This window comes from Melanostigma gelatinosum (assembly GCF_949748355.1).
Source record: "Melanostigma gelatinosum genome assembly, chromosome: 12".
Lineage (NCBI taxonomy): Eukaryota > Metazoa > Chordata > Actinopteri > Perciformes > Zoarcidae > Melanostigma > Melanostigma gelatinosum.
In genome coordinates this window covers 19,165,871-19,181,456 of record NC_136645.1, presented here as the reverse complement: position 1 = coordinate 19,181,456, position 15,586 = coordinate 19,165,871, and the positions used below count along the sequence as shown (strand labels likewise).

Below are 15,586 nucleotides of genomic sequence, written 5' to 3'. Positions count from 1 at the left end.
CAGCACCATGGATATGTTCCCTGATTTAAAAACCTGACAACAGATTTGTATCAAGACAGTTCAGTTCAAGTTCACATTTTAATGATAAATAACATGCATACATTGCAGTATATGGCCATGAAGGAGGCAAATATGGACGTCTGTGTTGTCCTGTTTGTATGTTTGCACAGCGCTTGTGTTAAAGTTAGTTTCAATGGGGCAACTCATGGTGGACCAGTTTATAGTGGGAACCACAGGAAGGACAGCGCTGGGCATCACCCTCATGGAGCCAGAACCACACAATAGCTGTGTTGTCTTCCTCACCTGCAGAGAATTACATCACGGATCACTTGGTTTGTAATGTACACATTGCATTCATACAGATCACAGGACTTAATCTTTAATGTACATCACTTACACAAACAGCCCACCAGTCTCTTGGTTCCAATGCATGGCACAATGTGAGGCTCCGCCTTTGTGCCAGCATACTCCTTGGGCTTCAGCATACTGTAGGGATCCTGTATTGTGAATTTAAAGGAAATGAGTACATTTTAAGATTTAAGCACAGTACACTTGTGTGTAAAGTAGCCAACCTTTCCCTGTTTGAGGGCCTGCAGAGCACGTCGCTCTAGTCCAGTTGCCTGTTCTTCATCTGTTGGTACTCCTGACAAATAAAACACATATATGGGATGGGTTAACATCAAACTACAGTTGGGCTGTATGTCTGACGTTACTTGAAAGTCAGTGAAACTGCACGTCGGCACTCTCGCCACCCACACCAGCCTGTGCCCCCTGTCCCCTATCAGGATACTGGCATCTGACCAGAAAGGGTGTGTCTATCAAAGGCCTGTCCTCGAGTTAAAGTCCAAACGACCTTCATTGTTTGATTCAAACGTAGTTGTCACATTAGGGCGGAACACATAGTGACATATCGGTGGTACACAGCAGTCCCAATGCACATACAGTGACCACGAATACATTTCATTGCTGCGAATAAATTGTGTTGAAATTCAACGTAATTTTCTTCTCTACATTGTAAATCAGCAGTGACAGCGAGCTGCCGTCATACTACATATGTATATATCTTAATGTCGTCTGTACTAAACGGACTCCTACCTTTAGCTGTGGACATAGCGCGGTGTAACGGTCGAGCCACCACATTGCTTCTCAGCTGCACTGTTGTACAGACTCGGAGAAGTACACGTCCCGCCATTCTTTGACACACTGCAGGTGGACTGACCTGAAGCGACAGTCAGACGGACTGAAATGACCCCGACGACCGTCTGAGTGACAGATAGTCCAACCAATAGGAGCAGCAAATATGGCTGTGCTAACCAATGAAATTGACCCTTCGATAAGCCCCGCTCCGCGAAGGCATACTGACCAATCATAGCTCAGCATCGGCCAGCTCTGAATAGGGTCCTACCACGAGCATGTCTGGACGGGCACGAGTATATACTTTGCAACAAAACAAGCAAAGGAATCAGACAGATGACCCTGGGAGGTCCGTGTACGTTTTGATAGTCTGTTTTATCGTTATTGCATTGTGATTGCATTCCTGTATCTGAGTTGTATTGCTGTATCTCAATTCTTCTGATTCTTCCGTCTGCAGTTCATCTGCTCACATGATTTCAATCATCACAGCTTTGTCTTACAAGAGCTGTTCCAAAACACACCACTCTTCTGTCCAAAAATGATTATCATCAGTGAAGTTTCCGTGGTCGGAGAGAGGACTAAATCCATCCTCCGTTTGAGTAGATTTAACTTTCTTTAATAAACACATGTGGAAGACTAGCAACAGTGGATGTTACAGGTCCAGCCTTTCCCATAACAGATTCAAAATGAAAGTTGATCTTTTTTTAAATACAACTGAATATATATATACTCATTCAATTAAAAAGAAATTCCCTTTCTACCCCCAAAATGTCAAAAAACAACCCCATCCCATCTGCAACATAAATGCCACGACAAGACATTTGTTAATTGAACCAATAATCTTACACTTATCTACAGCACTTATAAGAATAACTGAAAGCTATTAGTAGAATCAGGTGAATTGTAGAGCTTCCAATGATTATTTATACCACTGTTAACAATGTAACAATACCGCTAACTGTTCATCTCCAAGTAGATGATGATGCAAGAGAAAAAAGAAAAAAACCATCAGTGCTGACAATCTCTTGTTATAACATTAATCAGACATTTGAGTCCGTCTTTAAAAAGTTGTGTCAGATTATTGACAGCATTGTACTGCTGCAGCAGTACACTCACATCTGGGCACTGCAGAGCAAATTCCCTCTCTGCAGCATCCTGGTCCTGTGTTCTGTGAAAGGTTGGTGTCAAAGTGTGTCAGTGAGCCTATATACCTCTTGTTTATTACGTCTGCTGCCACTGGTGCATCCGGCAAAAGGTTTGTGGACAGCTTTTTTGGGCATCCCTCTCTGGCCAAGTAACTAAGGATCCCCTTCCCTATAATAAGAATGTAATCTTCAACAATGGTTTTCTCTTTGAAATAAAATGTTTCTAATTCTGTGCATTCAAGAAGCTGACCTAAAATCTGGCTTCGAGGTGGAACTAAAATCAACACAATCAGTGTTAACTTAAGGCTGACTATTGTCAAAATAAAAACACATCTGAAGGTCTGCATCCGCCTACAGCTCCAGAGATCAATCTGAGGGGTCACAAGACGTGTAACATGACATACAAATAACAAGTAAATGATGTTTACAACTTGCAAATTAACTATGAACATCAAATACTCTATGAAATATCCTTCATTAAAAACATCTGTATCAATAACCTAGATAATTAACAAAGACATCGGTAAATATAACCAAATCTATGGTTTGAATGCACTTATACTGCTATCTGCTGGTAGAAATGGTCAACACGTGCTCTGCGTCTCCTTGTACGGTCTCTGCTCTGCGTTCACTCAAGCAGCAGCACAATACGGTGGAAAGTGCGAACAGCAACAACTCTGCGCACATAAAAATGACTTTGATTAAATTATATTACGAATTGTATTGCATCAAACAATGCACAGACTAATCGAAAACTATATCCTTGCCGTGCACGTGGATAAATGAATACTAAAATGCATGTAGTCAACGACTGTTGCTGACGTACTTGCATCGGCCCACGCTTATTCATTTATATTTATTCATTTTTCTTCTAATGTTACCCTGGTATGTGCTTGCATCATAGACGAACAGTTTTCATTCTGTTGCCTTGACCTTTATTTTGACATATTACTTACTTCCGTACTACCTGACTAGTTTTTGGATTCAAATTCAAAAATGTCTGTGCTGAGAAAGTGATTCTGTGCTTTTTATATTACATTCAGTCATTGCAATGTATCCGTTTCAAAATGGTTCAACAACTAAGGAACACGCGTTTACTAAACCTTCTGCAGAGACTGATGGACTTTATTGAGCTTTGAGAAGAGCTGGATTTGGAGCTGATCGTGGAGGATGAGGAGGAGGAAGAAGCATCTCTGATGAACAGCTGTTGTAGATGTTCCTTGGATCAGCTCCTGGTAGATCTGGAAGCCTGTGAAGTCCACCAGGGCCTGGAGAAAACCACAAGTGTGTGTTATGTTACAATTATTATATAAAACATCCCTGCTTTAACTTCATGAAAACAGGTTTCATCATTTCTGACATGCATTTAAAACCAGATGAAGTACAAATACACAAACAGACATTGAAACATCTCATATAGTCTGCATTACACTGATAACAGTACCTTGAGCGCAAAGCATTGTGGGAGGAGGAAGAGTTCAGCCTGGATGAAGTTCATTGTCAGCTACCCGTTCTCCAGATAGTGTAGTTTCATCTTGATGGCTTTGTGTTCTTCCTTCACTCAACATGATACCTTTGAGGAGAAGAAGGTGGTGTGAATTTAAACATGAAGGCAGCTTTAATGAGCAATCAGCTGTTCTCTTGTTAAATCCCACTTGGTGGCTCAGTTACATAAGCCGCTGTTGCATCTGTTTGCTGGTCCGTTGATCCATCTGTAAAAATGTCAACAGTCTAATTCCTGTGCATGAATTTAGGTGACTCCAGATCTACACACAGATGTTCTAATATCCAGACAGGTCTAAGAGGCCACACAGCAGTTGCACTAAATTCATCATATACTTCCAACTCTCTTTCCATTTCCTCTCCTGTCCAGCTAAAACTTCCTGTTTGTGTCCAGATACAAAACCACATTTTTAAATGTTTGTGATCCAGATTTATATACCTTGAACAGTGTTTATGGACATATTTTCTTAATTTGAACAGATAAACTAAGATAATAGTGTTTGTTTGTGACTATTCACCTCTCCATCAAGTGCATTGAACGTCATAAAGAAAGCCCTGTTAGTTTGCTGTATCTGTGGTGCAGCACTGAGTGCTGTGATTGATGCTCATCGCTCCTCTCCTCCAGGTGGAGGCGCTGTAGGACAAACAAACACGACTGCTTTCTGAACGTTTTCATGGGAACTAGAATATAAAGAAGCAGTGATGAAGCTGCTGTAACATGTAGATACAACGTTGTTGTTGTATCAGCTGTTTGTAAAAAGACTGGGTCCCGCTGTGTTACTCAAGCTGCACTACAGCGTCTATTCACAGGCGCGATCCCACTACTGAGCGGCACGGGGGCTTTGACCTGCTCCGTCTCCGACCTGGGTCGGTGCACCCCTCCTTAGACGACCTGGTGGTCCCGGGCTCCCCCAGGACCACCATACCGATACCGAACTTAGTGCGGACACCCGATCTGCATAGTCCGCTGCAGCTCAGAGCCCCTGAGCTCAAACGGTCCTCCAGCCTCAGCCTCCCGGTAACTTGGATTACAGGCGCGCGCCACCGCACCCGGCGAGAGAGCTATTTGTTCAGAGAGGTTTGGGCTTTTACAAACGTGACGTCATCAGGGTGTACGACCAAGCGGCATCTAGTGATGAAAAAAAAAATTTTATTCTTCAAATAAAGAAAATATGTTCACATTGTGATCCACTTTGAAGCTACTCAGCTCAATATACTGTCTTGTTATTAAGCGTTAGAACAGGCATAACGTCTTTTAAAAAATTAATACGTTTCTGGAACTAATTTTGTCTCCAACATTTCTATGACAAACGTGCAACATGACACTTAAATGTAGGTGTGATGAGGTTTAAAAGCCCTTTAACCTTTTCTGGATTCTAAACTTCTTGGACTGGTAATCTGTTGTTATTTATGAGCCTCTGGTTTATTTAGTGAAGTCTGGTTCAACCACACAGCTTCTTTCTTTTGTTGTCTAATAGTTCTCTTGTCAGGACTTTGTAGATGTGTACTGACTCTCTTTACACCTTCTGACTCTCCTGTGTTGTTACTTCTGTTAAGGTGGTATACAATTCACATCTTTAAAACATATTAGCCCTCTTATTATTGTGCTGAAAAAGCCCCCGCTTGTTTGTTGAAACTCACAACTTAAATGATCATTTTAAATTCGTAATATTTTATTTTGGCTTGTCAGAGACTTCAGAAAGAAGAAATATAAGATACATTTTATGTATAAACTACATTTAACATCTATTTATCAATCAATTAATCGTTTCTATGTTAAATTTTCAGTGTCATGTACAGTAATTATTTCATCAAGTGGTATCGGGTGAAACCTCAAACAACACTTTTGTTCTGAAGTCTATTCGGTCAGCAGCTTAGTAGCTCTCATGTTTGACTTGATCAGGAAGCAAATGACCCGTGTGTAAACCACTGCATTGGCTCGACTTTACTTTATTTTATATTTCGCTTTATCTTATATTCCACTTTATTTTATATTTTACTTTATCTTATATTTTCTGTAAATTTAATTTGTTTCTACTTTGCATTGTTGATTGTTGTTAAATGTTACGCACCTCCCGTCATGTCAAATTCCTTGTATGTTCAACATACAATGGCAATAAGCGGTTCTGATTCTGATTCTGATTTGTACAACCGTCCCTTCAGCTACCCAGACTACATGGAGGACGTGCGTGCCTTTAATCTCACATGTCAGTGGCCCTACAGAGTTGCAGGAGGACAGGCAGCTAATAGATTTGTAAATAAACAGTCCAATGACTCTCCTTATCCTGATCAGGGGGGCGACCATGAGCTCTGCTACCCTTGGGCACGGGTGAGGGCACACAGGGAAGACATGAGGCACAGAACACAGCACAAAGAGACACCCAAGATTGAAGTAAACAGCCAGTTGAAGCATTTATCAGCATGGTTTAAATATACCGTCAATACCTTCACTTTTCATGCTGCGTCATCACTGATGCACTCAACTTAATCAATCCAAAGAATGATGAAATATCTGCCACTGAGACATACTGTGCTTGATTGATAATATAATATGGCACTTTTCCCCTTAAAGGGCTCAGGGCAGTCTCATTTCAAATGTATGTCATTTCCACACCGGCATGGTGCTGCCAAGTTGCTTATGATGCTGCTTGAGTCTTTGACTTGATCCAGTCCAGGAAGTGAGTGACCCGTGTGTAGACCCCAGGCTTGTTCTTCCTTCCACATTGGTCCCCCCAACTCACCACACCATAAATAACTTTGGCATTGTTCTGGTCACACGTCAGTGGTCCTCCAGAGTCACCCTGAAACAAGAGCACACAGCTCACCATGATAGCAAATGCTCACAATATACTGTGAAGACATGCAGGTACTTTGAATGATAGCGTGCACATTTCCCCTACTAACCTGGCAGGAATCCACCCCTCCCATCAGGTGGCCAGCACAGAACATACTATTATCCAGGACTCTGCCATAAACTTCGGGTTCAGAGCACTTTTCCTGGCTGATCAGCATCACATTGGCTTCCAGCAGGTGGTTGGAACCATGCTGAGCTGCAGAGGAAAGGTGGAAAAAAATAAACAATAAAAAAAATAAACATTTTACATTAAAGTGCCTCTAAGACCAACCAAAAGATCTGAACAAAAATGAACAATGACTTATTTTGTGGGTGAATATGCAAATGTAGCCTTACAGTCCTCAGTGGCACCCCATCCAGAAATTGTACACTCCATCCCATCAGGCAGTTGGGCATCAGGCAGACAGGCTGTCTTCACAAACTGGGTCTCTTTGGCACAAACTCCATCAGTGCCTTTCAGCCTCAATAAGGCTTTGGGAATGCAATGATAAAAAGGAAATGATAAAGTACTTAATCTCTTGTATTTATACATCAAAATCTATTTTTAGAATTTACTTCATAGGCTATGAATACTGTACATCTCTTCTTCTTCTTCTTCTCAATACAAATGGTGCTATTTGACTCTCACATACCATCCTTAGTTCACTAAAAAGGTTCAAAGGGATTCTGATATTGTCGGTGATATCATTGCTTATTTCATATTAAACGAGAGAGACACGTGGATCACCTATGTCGTTGTAAACAGCTGAAGGAGTCTCTCTGTAGTTTTCATGTACAATAGCCTCTTCAACTTGTATGGTTTGCTCTGTGGGTTCCTCTAAATCCAGTGACAGACCTCCCAAAACCACCTGCATGTCCTTCATTTGTTCTCTGTGCAAACAACACAGGATTCCATTAATATGAACACAACATGTGAAAGCTATTCTATAATCAGCCAATGTTTTCGTTTTTTGTTTTTGTAGATACTATGGTGCTTACGTGCAGTGTCCAGCTGTCAGCACCCAGCAGCTCTCGATGAGAACTCCTCCACACGTGTGTCTGAACGCTTGGTTGGAGTTCTTCGGTCTCACTTGCAGGGACACCTGCCATGGTGCAGCCCCGGGAGGGACCTTCAGACCCCCAAAAATTCGGGCATTATTCTTTTTTGGCTGAGGCTGCCCACAGGTGGCGAACTGTTGCGGTGGAACGCTGGCAGTGGGAGGACCGTCAGTGGGTGTGGGAGAAGGTTGTGGAACGCTGGCAGTGGTAGGACCGTCAGTGGGTGTGGGAGAAGGTTGTGGAACGCTGGCAGTGGTAGGACTGTCAGTGGGTGTGGGAGAAGGTTGTGGAGCCTGGCTGGGCGTCCCAGTCGTAGAGGGTTTAGAAGCTGTCGGTTTGGGGGTCGCTGTGGGTTCAGATGTTGTAGGACGGGACGGGAGAGCAGTGGGATTAGCGTCCGTAGGGACAATTTCCATTGGCACCACACCTCAAAACACATGCACAAAAAGATAACAGAAGACAACAACAATTTTTGTTGACTCATCATCATAAAGTTGCCTGATTCTGTGCAGCTGACCTGTTGGTTGAAGACATTCTGTGACATCACAGTGGTCCCACGACAACCTGCGGCCTCGTCGGAAGAAACACCAGGGCATCTGGTCTCCGTCTGGGTTTCTGCATCATAGAACATGTGTGAGTGAGCATCCTCTTGTAGGTGTCCGCTGCTATTCGAATGCACTTATTTATTTTCTCTTGACCTGCAGAAGTTGTGAGGGCCGAGTCCATCGCTGTCCTCGAAGGAGTTGAAGGGATCAGCTCCGTTCTCCAGGATGAAGTGAGAGTTCCAGTAAAGGCATTCATTGCCGTCATCTGTTTCACTCACATTGCCGCGGTACGACTCTCCGTCACCCACATAGCAGTCATTCGGGCCTAAGAAATGTACCTCACTCAGTCAGTATATGAGTTATGATGACGCATATGTTGGACTTGGAAAAGGAAAACAATAATGCAGGGAGTAGACTTTACCAACATGGCAGAAACGTCCACTGTACCCCGTAGGGCACAGGCAGTCAAAGTCAGTGCCATCCTTGATGCATTGTCCACCATTCCTACATGGATTGGGCTCACACAGTGCCACTTTGGAGAAAAACAGTTAACAGTGAAAGCTTGCTTTCGGGATCAGTAGAAACTTAAAGAGGTATTCTGTGTTAACCGGACAAAGAATTACTCCTTACAGTGTGTGCAGCGTGGAGGCTGGAAGGGTTCCTTGCATTTGCACTCATAGAACGGGGGAGTGGAAGTCAGCACACATTCACCACGCCCACATCGACCTCTTCTACAAGGTTTGGGACCTGAGATGTGAGCACGATAGTTTTAATTCATTTTTGCTATTTGTATATTGTGCATATATGACCAGTCAGACAACAACAACAACATTTTTTTTATTTCTTCAAACCTCTCTGGCATTTCTTTCCCTTGAAAGGTTTGGGGCAATCGCATTTGAACTTCCTCTTGCCTTTCGGCTCACACACTCCATTGTTGAGGCAAGGGTTTGGGTCGCATTGGCCTAAGAAATGAAAAAAGTGAAGAGGGGAACGTAAGCTTTAGATTCGAGCTTTCCAATAGAATGCAGCCGTTTATGAGAAAACAGGTGACAGATATTTATAAAGAGTTTGACAGAGTGTTAACAAACTCACTCACCATCTGGCTCTTGAAGTTCAAAAACCCAGTCTGCATTAGTGTGGTCATCGTCATCATCATCATCATCATCCCAAGCTCCCTCCACGATCTCAAAGAACAAGTCTGAAATCATAATCATTTCCTTGATAATATATAGTTGTCTATATTTTTGTCTTCCTCTTGCTCCACCATATAAAACTAAACGTAAAATATTGCTCGATACATGAAATATTATAAAAGGAATAAAAAGAAGCACTTACCTTTCAATATGTCCTCAACCTTTACTTTGCCGTGTTTGCCGTGTTTATGCCCAGGTCCATGACCCTCATGACCAGGATCATGGTGTTTGTGCTTTTTACGTTTTAGCTGAATAAAAATTTAATGGCACCACATAAGAGTCATAATAATAAAAGAGAATGTGCAGTTGCACATGTAGCAAATTCATGTTTTTAAACAGCAAGCTGATTATAATTACAGCGGAATGCCTGAAAAACATCCCAACATTGTAAATAAGAGCCAATACATGTTCTTATTGCTGCACAATAATAAAGACAGTGAATACATACCTCAGCAGGTACGAGGAGCACTGCCAAGAAGAGGCAAAAGAAGAGGAGCTTTAGGTTCATGATGGCAGTGGATCAGAGGACATCCAGGAGAGTGCACGGTCTGGCAGATCACTCACACTTTTTAAAACATTTGTGTAAGTCCACGAACCTTTGGCAGTCTTTTCTGCTCCCATCCCCGTTGTTGACTCACATTTATTGATTTTAACGGTGCTCTTGGATTGTATTTCTTAGTTAATAATAGCTCATGTTAGGGAACACTTTAAATGGACAAATAAATCAAGATTACAGTCTCTTCCACCCTTGAAACAGTTTTTGTATTGAAATTAATTTGAATGAGTTTTGATTTAATTGGAAAAGCGTTGTAGTCAAATGCAACACAACGGCTCAGAGGGTATATTTGCAAAGCCAGTTGTTTGTATGAATATAGACTTTGGAGTCAAATACACATTTCATGATAAAGTAGCATACTGTGTGCTTTTTTAGATCTCAGTCTCACTATATATTTATAAAATCAGTCAAATGTAATACTAGTATGCTCAATCAAATACACAACAGCAGTACTTGAATAATAGTAACAGTAACTTTACTTTCAAGTGAAATTGAAACCGTTTTTTAAACAAGATTTTGTCGTTTTTTTTCTCAATTTGTAAACTCAATATGCATCAAACATGCATCCTTTTTCTTCGTTTAATGAACTCAATGACGGGCTTGTAATATTTCTGTAAATTCATCTGAAAGTTCAATACACATATGCAGGCACTGATAGAAGCGGGTAGTGTTCCCCTTTAACATGATCTTCCCACGAGACATTTTCATCATATTGTGCCTCTCTGTCACCTGAAATGCATTACATCATTTCAAAGAGGAGCTATTATATTTTAGAAAGTGGGAAACACAAGAGTATTTGTAAAACTGTGTTTTTTAACATTTATAACGTATTATTATCAAATACAAAGGAGAAACAGCAGCCAGCCAGACATTTCACAAGCTGACAGATTCACGAATATAGACTAAAATATCTCAAACAGGATTGCCATAAAACTTTGTACAGACATTCATGGTCCCCAGAAGAGTAATCCTGCTGACTTTGGTGATGCCTTGGCTTTTCTTGTAGAGCTACCATGAAGATGACATTTTTGACTTTCATAGAAATATGTGAACAAAAATGGTTTGTCATGAAATGTACAAATATCCACAGTGTCCAAAGGATGAATTTTGATGTCTTTGGTGTTATGACATTTCCTCTACTGCCTGACTGTACTGACTTGCACATACATTCATGGTCCCCATGGGATGAATCCTACTTGTATTGTGGCAACAACATGTGTTTGTCATTTGTGGGTTTCAGTAAAATGTTTCAAACATATATTGGATGGCTTGCCATGAAATTTGGAAGAGACATCCATGCCCTGGTATAAATTAGAAAAAGAAATACTTAACATAAAAGACTCACAAATACATTTCAACAACTTTGCTGCTCTGCTGACTTCTTGTAGCACCATCATCAGATCAGACATTTCATTTGTCCTGTACTTTTTATTCATGACCGAACACCTGAATAACACAATTGTATCAGCTCTAGCTGTACTAATTAGCAATTGTTAGCATGCTAAACTATGATTACCATTGTACCTGCTAAACATTAGCATGTTAGCGTGACTGAACATTCTGATGTTGGCGTTTAGCTCAAAACGTTGTGTGTTAAGCCTCACAGGGCTGCTAGCATAGCTGTAGATTCTTAGTATTGTTTAATTATAAACCTTTACATTCGTGGTGCATCATTAGAAAATGGTGCTTTAGCAAATAATTACTTTTCTGTGGAGCCACTAATCAGAGATCACTGGGAGGAGATGGAGCATTACAGATCACAACAGGCTCAGCATTGGTGCCATTGTGGTCATGACCAGGACACAGGGCCAGGTGGAGGCAGTCTGAGAAGGTTCCGGCACAGAAGGAGAATAGTGGCGTCATGTTGTCTGCCTCAAAAAACGTCACCATCCCTGCAGGGAAACTACACAACACACCAATCCGACAGAAGCTTTTTGTTAAAGGCAGCTGATGGGGCACACCTCCGTGCCAGGCTGTATACTCCCCATTAAAGAACTCCACACACCAGGACTCGTCCCCCCGGCCCAGCCAGCAGTCCTCAGTGCTGCCCTTGCGGGGAATGTTTGGATAGGTGATGCCCAGCTCCCAGTAAGTCTTCCCAGTCACATCAATCTCCCAGTAATGGCGACCGAAGCTGAATCCTTGCAAGCTGATGACATTGAGGGTGGTGTCAAAGCGCCCAGGGAGGTCAGGAAGTTGCTGCCAGGTGTCTGTGTAGGTGGCACTGTCGCCTTGGGGGGAGATGATCAGCTTTGGGTGGGCCGTCTCTGGGTCCAGACACACCTCGCTGGAATCTGGAGACACATATTTAACAACCTTAACACAGGAAGTTAAAAACAAGAGGTCAAGTTGTGATTATGAACACATAATGTGTGAACTGACAACTCTTGGTGAGTTTCTTGATTATGGGGGTCTGTGAGCTGATAAGCAGAAGCATGTTGTTGGTGAGGCCGAGGATCTGGTCAGCTTTAACTTCGTCCAGGCTCACACTGCTCGGGTCTGTCCTGTTTAGCAGGTCCATCACTCTGGAGGAGGCAGACCACAGTGAGAAACATCAGCTGCTGCTGCTGCTAAACCTGGATTATTGCCAATTTTGATTTGATTCCATACCTGTCCACTGTCTCCATGTCTTGCTGCTCAGGGTATGAAAAGAAAGACTGAAGAAAAGCAGAAAAGCTAGATAAAAAGAACTTTGAAAGTATAATGTAACATTTTTAGTTCCCATACACAAATGAGAAGATAAATGTGAAATTTTAAATCATATTTGGTCCACCAGACTTTAAGTGTACCGTAATCACCATTGTATCAGGCTCTGTTTCAGTCTGGTCCATTGTCACAGTGAGTCTGGCCAGGTCCTGCTCTATCTCCTGGATCAGAGAAAAGTGCTTTTCCATCAGCCCATCCAGGGCAGAGACAGCAGCCCGCTCCTCCATCTCCAGGTGGGACAGGGTCATCCTCAGGTCCTTGTCCAGCATGGCCTGGATCTCCTGATATTTTCGTATGATGCTCTCCCTTATCACTGAGGACCTTTTCTGAGTCCGGCATAAGCAGCTATCAGTTTATTATGCTGCCTGATCATCGATGTAATCTAATATTCAAATGTAATATCACAATAAAAACAGAAAGATTGCATATTGTGGCATCATTTCAGCACAGACTAATCTGAAAACAACTTACTGCGATTTCTGATTGTCGTGCCGCCAGTTTTTTCAGTCTGTATTTCACTGCTTCCCTTTGCCTCTTTAGACACTCTCGGTGCTTTTCTAATGTCTCCTGTAGAGAGAGTTGCACACACATTCAGCACAGCTCACATCCATCGAAGTCAGACAGATTCTTTGTGGTGAAGTGCAGCTGCAGAAGCAGTTCATTGTGCGACTTGATGGAGGCAGCAACAAAGCAGAGATTGACTGACAGGAGAATGTTTACCGTAACAACCACCTTGTCTTCAGTCTTTCTCTTCGAACTGTTTATGAAAAGGCATTTGCTGTGTTGTTGCCACATAATCAAGCTGATATTTATGTCTATTGTCAGTTTGTCAGTGCTGCCTTCTCCAGGAGGACAATTATGACCACAACGTGTCCACAATCGCTCACATCTGTCCCACAATAATTCCCCCTGTGACTGAATGAGGCCACACTGCAGCTCTCGCAAGCATTCACGGTACAAGTGATGTATTTTTGATGTGGACCTAGCATTTGAAGTGTGCATTTTGTACGACAGTACATATTGCTTTATGTGTTTTTCCACCAGACGTTTTCCAAAACACACCATTGTTTTCTACATTGTTTAAGCCCCCCCTCCACCCAAAAATACATTTTGTTTAATGTTGTTGAAGGTGCTTCGCTGTACAGAAGGATGTGTGAGCGCAGTTAAACACGAGATGGCTGTTTTGACATTCATCTGGTGAAGGAGAAAGTTTCTCCATGATTACCTTAAATCTTAGTTTAAGATGCTTATGTTGATGATATTATGTAGGCTTCTATGACATTGTAGTTTGGAGGAGAACATTCAGTTAGAATGCTCTTTTCAGTGAAGGACATATCATCTGTCAGTAGTTTAAAATGAACAATACTTGCATCGTCATATATTCTGTTTTTTAAGTGCACGGTAGAAGGAGCAGATGCAATTTTAAGACATTCTAACAGATTTATAGAAGTTATTTCTTGTGGGGGAAAAAAATTGAAATTTGTATTATTTCACGTATTTCAAGTATTTTATCTTCAAATGAGTCCGGGGGGGAACTTTAACTGTGTTTCTCCTGCCCTCCAGGGAGCCGCTATTCAGTTAATGTCAGTATGTAAAAATGCTTGAGGTAAGTTATTCTTTAAATTGAACTTTCTAAACATTATATTTTCTATCATTGTGGGGTGATATCAACCTTTAGCTTAGAAAGTCTTTCGAGTAGTGTTTCACAGTAATGTTCAGGTGAGAGACTCTGACTTTGGATATTCATTAACAGCAGCTGCTTTACAGCACAGCTTTTATAAACCCACTGAGTTGCCACATTGTTGGAAACACAAACCCAGAGACAAACAATCGGAAAACATGGATATCATACACAGGACCAAATGAATCATTTAATCTAAAAGAAAAGCTGCGGTATGCTTTGGAAAATGGTCACTTACATATCCAGAACATAATGTGTTGCAAATGGGCTTTCAATGCACAATCTGTAAAGAAGTATCAATTTTTGCAACGCAAAACATAATACTGTGAATCGTGACACAATCCTTACTTGGTGGCTGTTGTTCACTCGTCTGTGTATTGACATCAGAGGAATATTTGACAATAAACTATAAATAAATTTAAAAACTGTATATATTTATATCAGAGATAAAAGACCAAGCTCATGGAAAAAGATCTTTGGTCACAGGTTAGAGTTTGTGGAGAAAGTCAATGGACTCCCCCGTGTGATAGTCCTCAGATAACCTCTCACTCTGTGTAACATCACAGAGGCTGTGTGTTTATTGGTGAAATCCAGAGAAGAAACAGAGAACAGAAAAGAGGCGGTGGGTACCTTTGGTAGAGCTGAGGATCATATGGTTCATGGTGATTTAAAGCTTTATTGGCTTAGATTTCAATACAACAAATGGCAGTGTGGGTTTTCATTTATAAAACAGTACTTTCAAATACAGTTGCTTCTTACATTAGGTGTTTTATCTATTTGTTGGCTACTGTATGTTGGATACGGCATTAAAATATATTTTTACTTCGAATACATGTAAAGGGAAAGTGTCTGGCCATGTTTATGAGAGCCTGAGAAGAGAGACATTTTCTTTTTGTGAGGGTCAGATGAATGTTTGGCGTGTACAGGAGCCAAGGGAAGGACACTGGCGATGTGTAGGTGCTCGGATGATTCATTTCCACGTCGATCCGGTAAAACAGTTAATGGGTCTGCTGACCGCTTTCCCAGCGGCTTTATTAAAAAAAATGATTCAAAGACTCACTGAGCCGATTCTTGCAAACTTTGGATGAAAACCGTTTCAGCCCAAGCGAAGGAAAGCTGGACACATGTTCAAGCTACGAGCATGGACATGGCGTAATGGCACCATGAGGTTCTACTGTACTTACAAAGTTCCACAGGAATCAACAGCAACAAAGAGTAGGAAGAAACAAGC

General features: G+C 41.6%; 3 protein-coding genes across 3 annotated transcripts; all 3 read right to left on the bottom strand.

Moving 5' to 3' along the window:
• Window positions 1-64: 64 nt before the first annotated feature.
• cox5b2 (cytochrome c oxidase subunit 5B2) lies at window positions 65-1,248 on the bottom strand. Its single transcript, XM_079280735.1, has 4 exons — window positions 1,096-1,248; window positions 573-643; window positions 398-497; window positions 65-303 (listed from the first exon to the last, which is right to left on the bottom strand). Exons 1-4 carry the CDS (start codon window positions 1,190-1,192, stop codon window positions 191-193), a joined length of 381 nt encoding a protein of 126 aa, XP_079136861.1. The 5' UTR covers window positions 1,193-1,248; the 3' UTR covers window positions 65-190.
• A 5,170-nt stretch (window positions 1,249-6,418) lies between these two features.
• Window positions 6,419-9,920, bottom strand: LOC306786018 (hyaluronan-binding protein 2-like; the record flags this gene model as incomplete). The annotated part of the gene is made up of 13 exons (XM_079280644.1): window positions 6,419-6,583; window positions 6,687-6,832; window positions 6,973-7,107; window positions 7,364-7,506; window positions 7,615-8,101; window positions 8,192-8,289; window positions 8,373-8,544; window positions 8,641-8,751; window positions 8,850-8,966; window positions 9,071-9,181; window positions 9,316-9,417; window positions 9,555-9,660; window positions 9,861-9,920. 13 exons carry the CDS (start codon window positions 9,918-9,920, stop codon window positions 6,419-6,421), a joined length of 1,953 nt encoding a protein of 650 aa, XP_079136770.1.
• A 1,770-nt stretch (window positions 9,921-11,690) lies between these two features.
• On the bottom strand, window positions 11,691-13,265 carry LOC306785538 (putative E3 ubiquitin-protein ligase TRIML1; the record flags this gene model as incomplete). Its single annotated transcript, XM_079279958.1, has 5 exons — window positions 11,691-12,262; window positions 12,351-12,493; window positions 12,579-12,625; window positions 12,767-13,000; window positions 13,146-13,265. 5 exons carry the CDS (start codon window positions 13,263-13,265, stop codon window positions 11,691-11,693), a joined length of 1,116 nt encoding a protein of 371 aa, XP_079136084.1.
• Window positions 13,266-15,586: the final 2,321 nt, after the last annotated feature.

What these genes read in the sequence shown, in the direction of transcription:
- cox5b2 (XM_079280735.1), bottom strand. Translation starts at nt 1,192, where the DNA reads ATGGCGGGACGTGTACTTCTCCGAGTCTGTACAACAGTGCAGCTGAGA. An exon ending in AGGCCCTCAAACAGGGAAAG is followed by an intron (nt 498 to 572) that starts GTTGGCTACTTT and finishes TTCACAATACAG; the next exon opens with GATCCCTACAGTATGCTGAA. An exon ending in GAGACTGGTGGGCTGTTTGT is followed by an intron (nt 304 to 397) that starts GTAAGTGATGTA and finishes AATTCTCTGCAG; the next exon opens with GTGAGGAAGACAACACAGCT.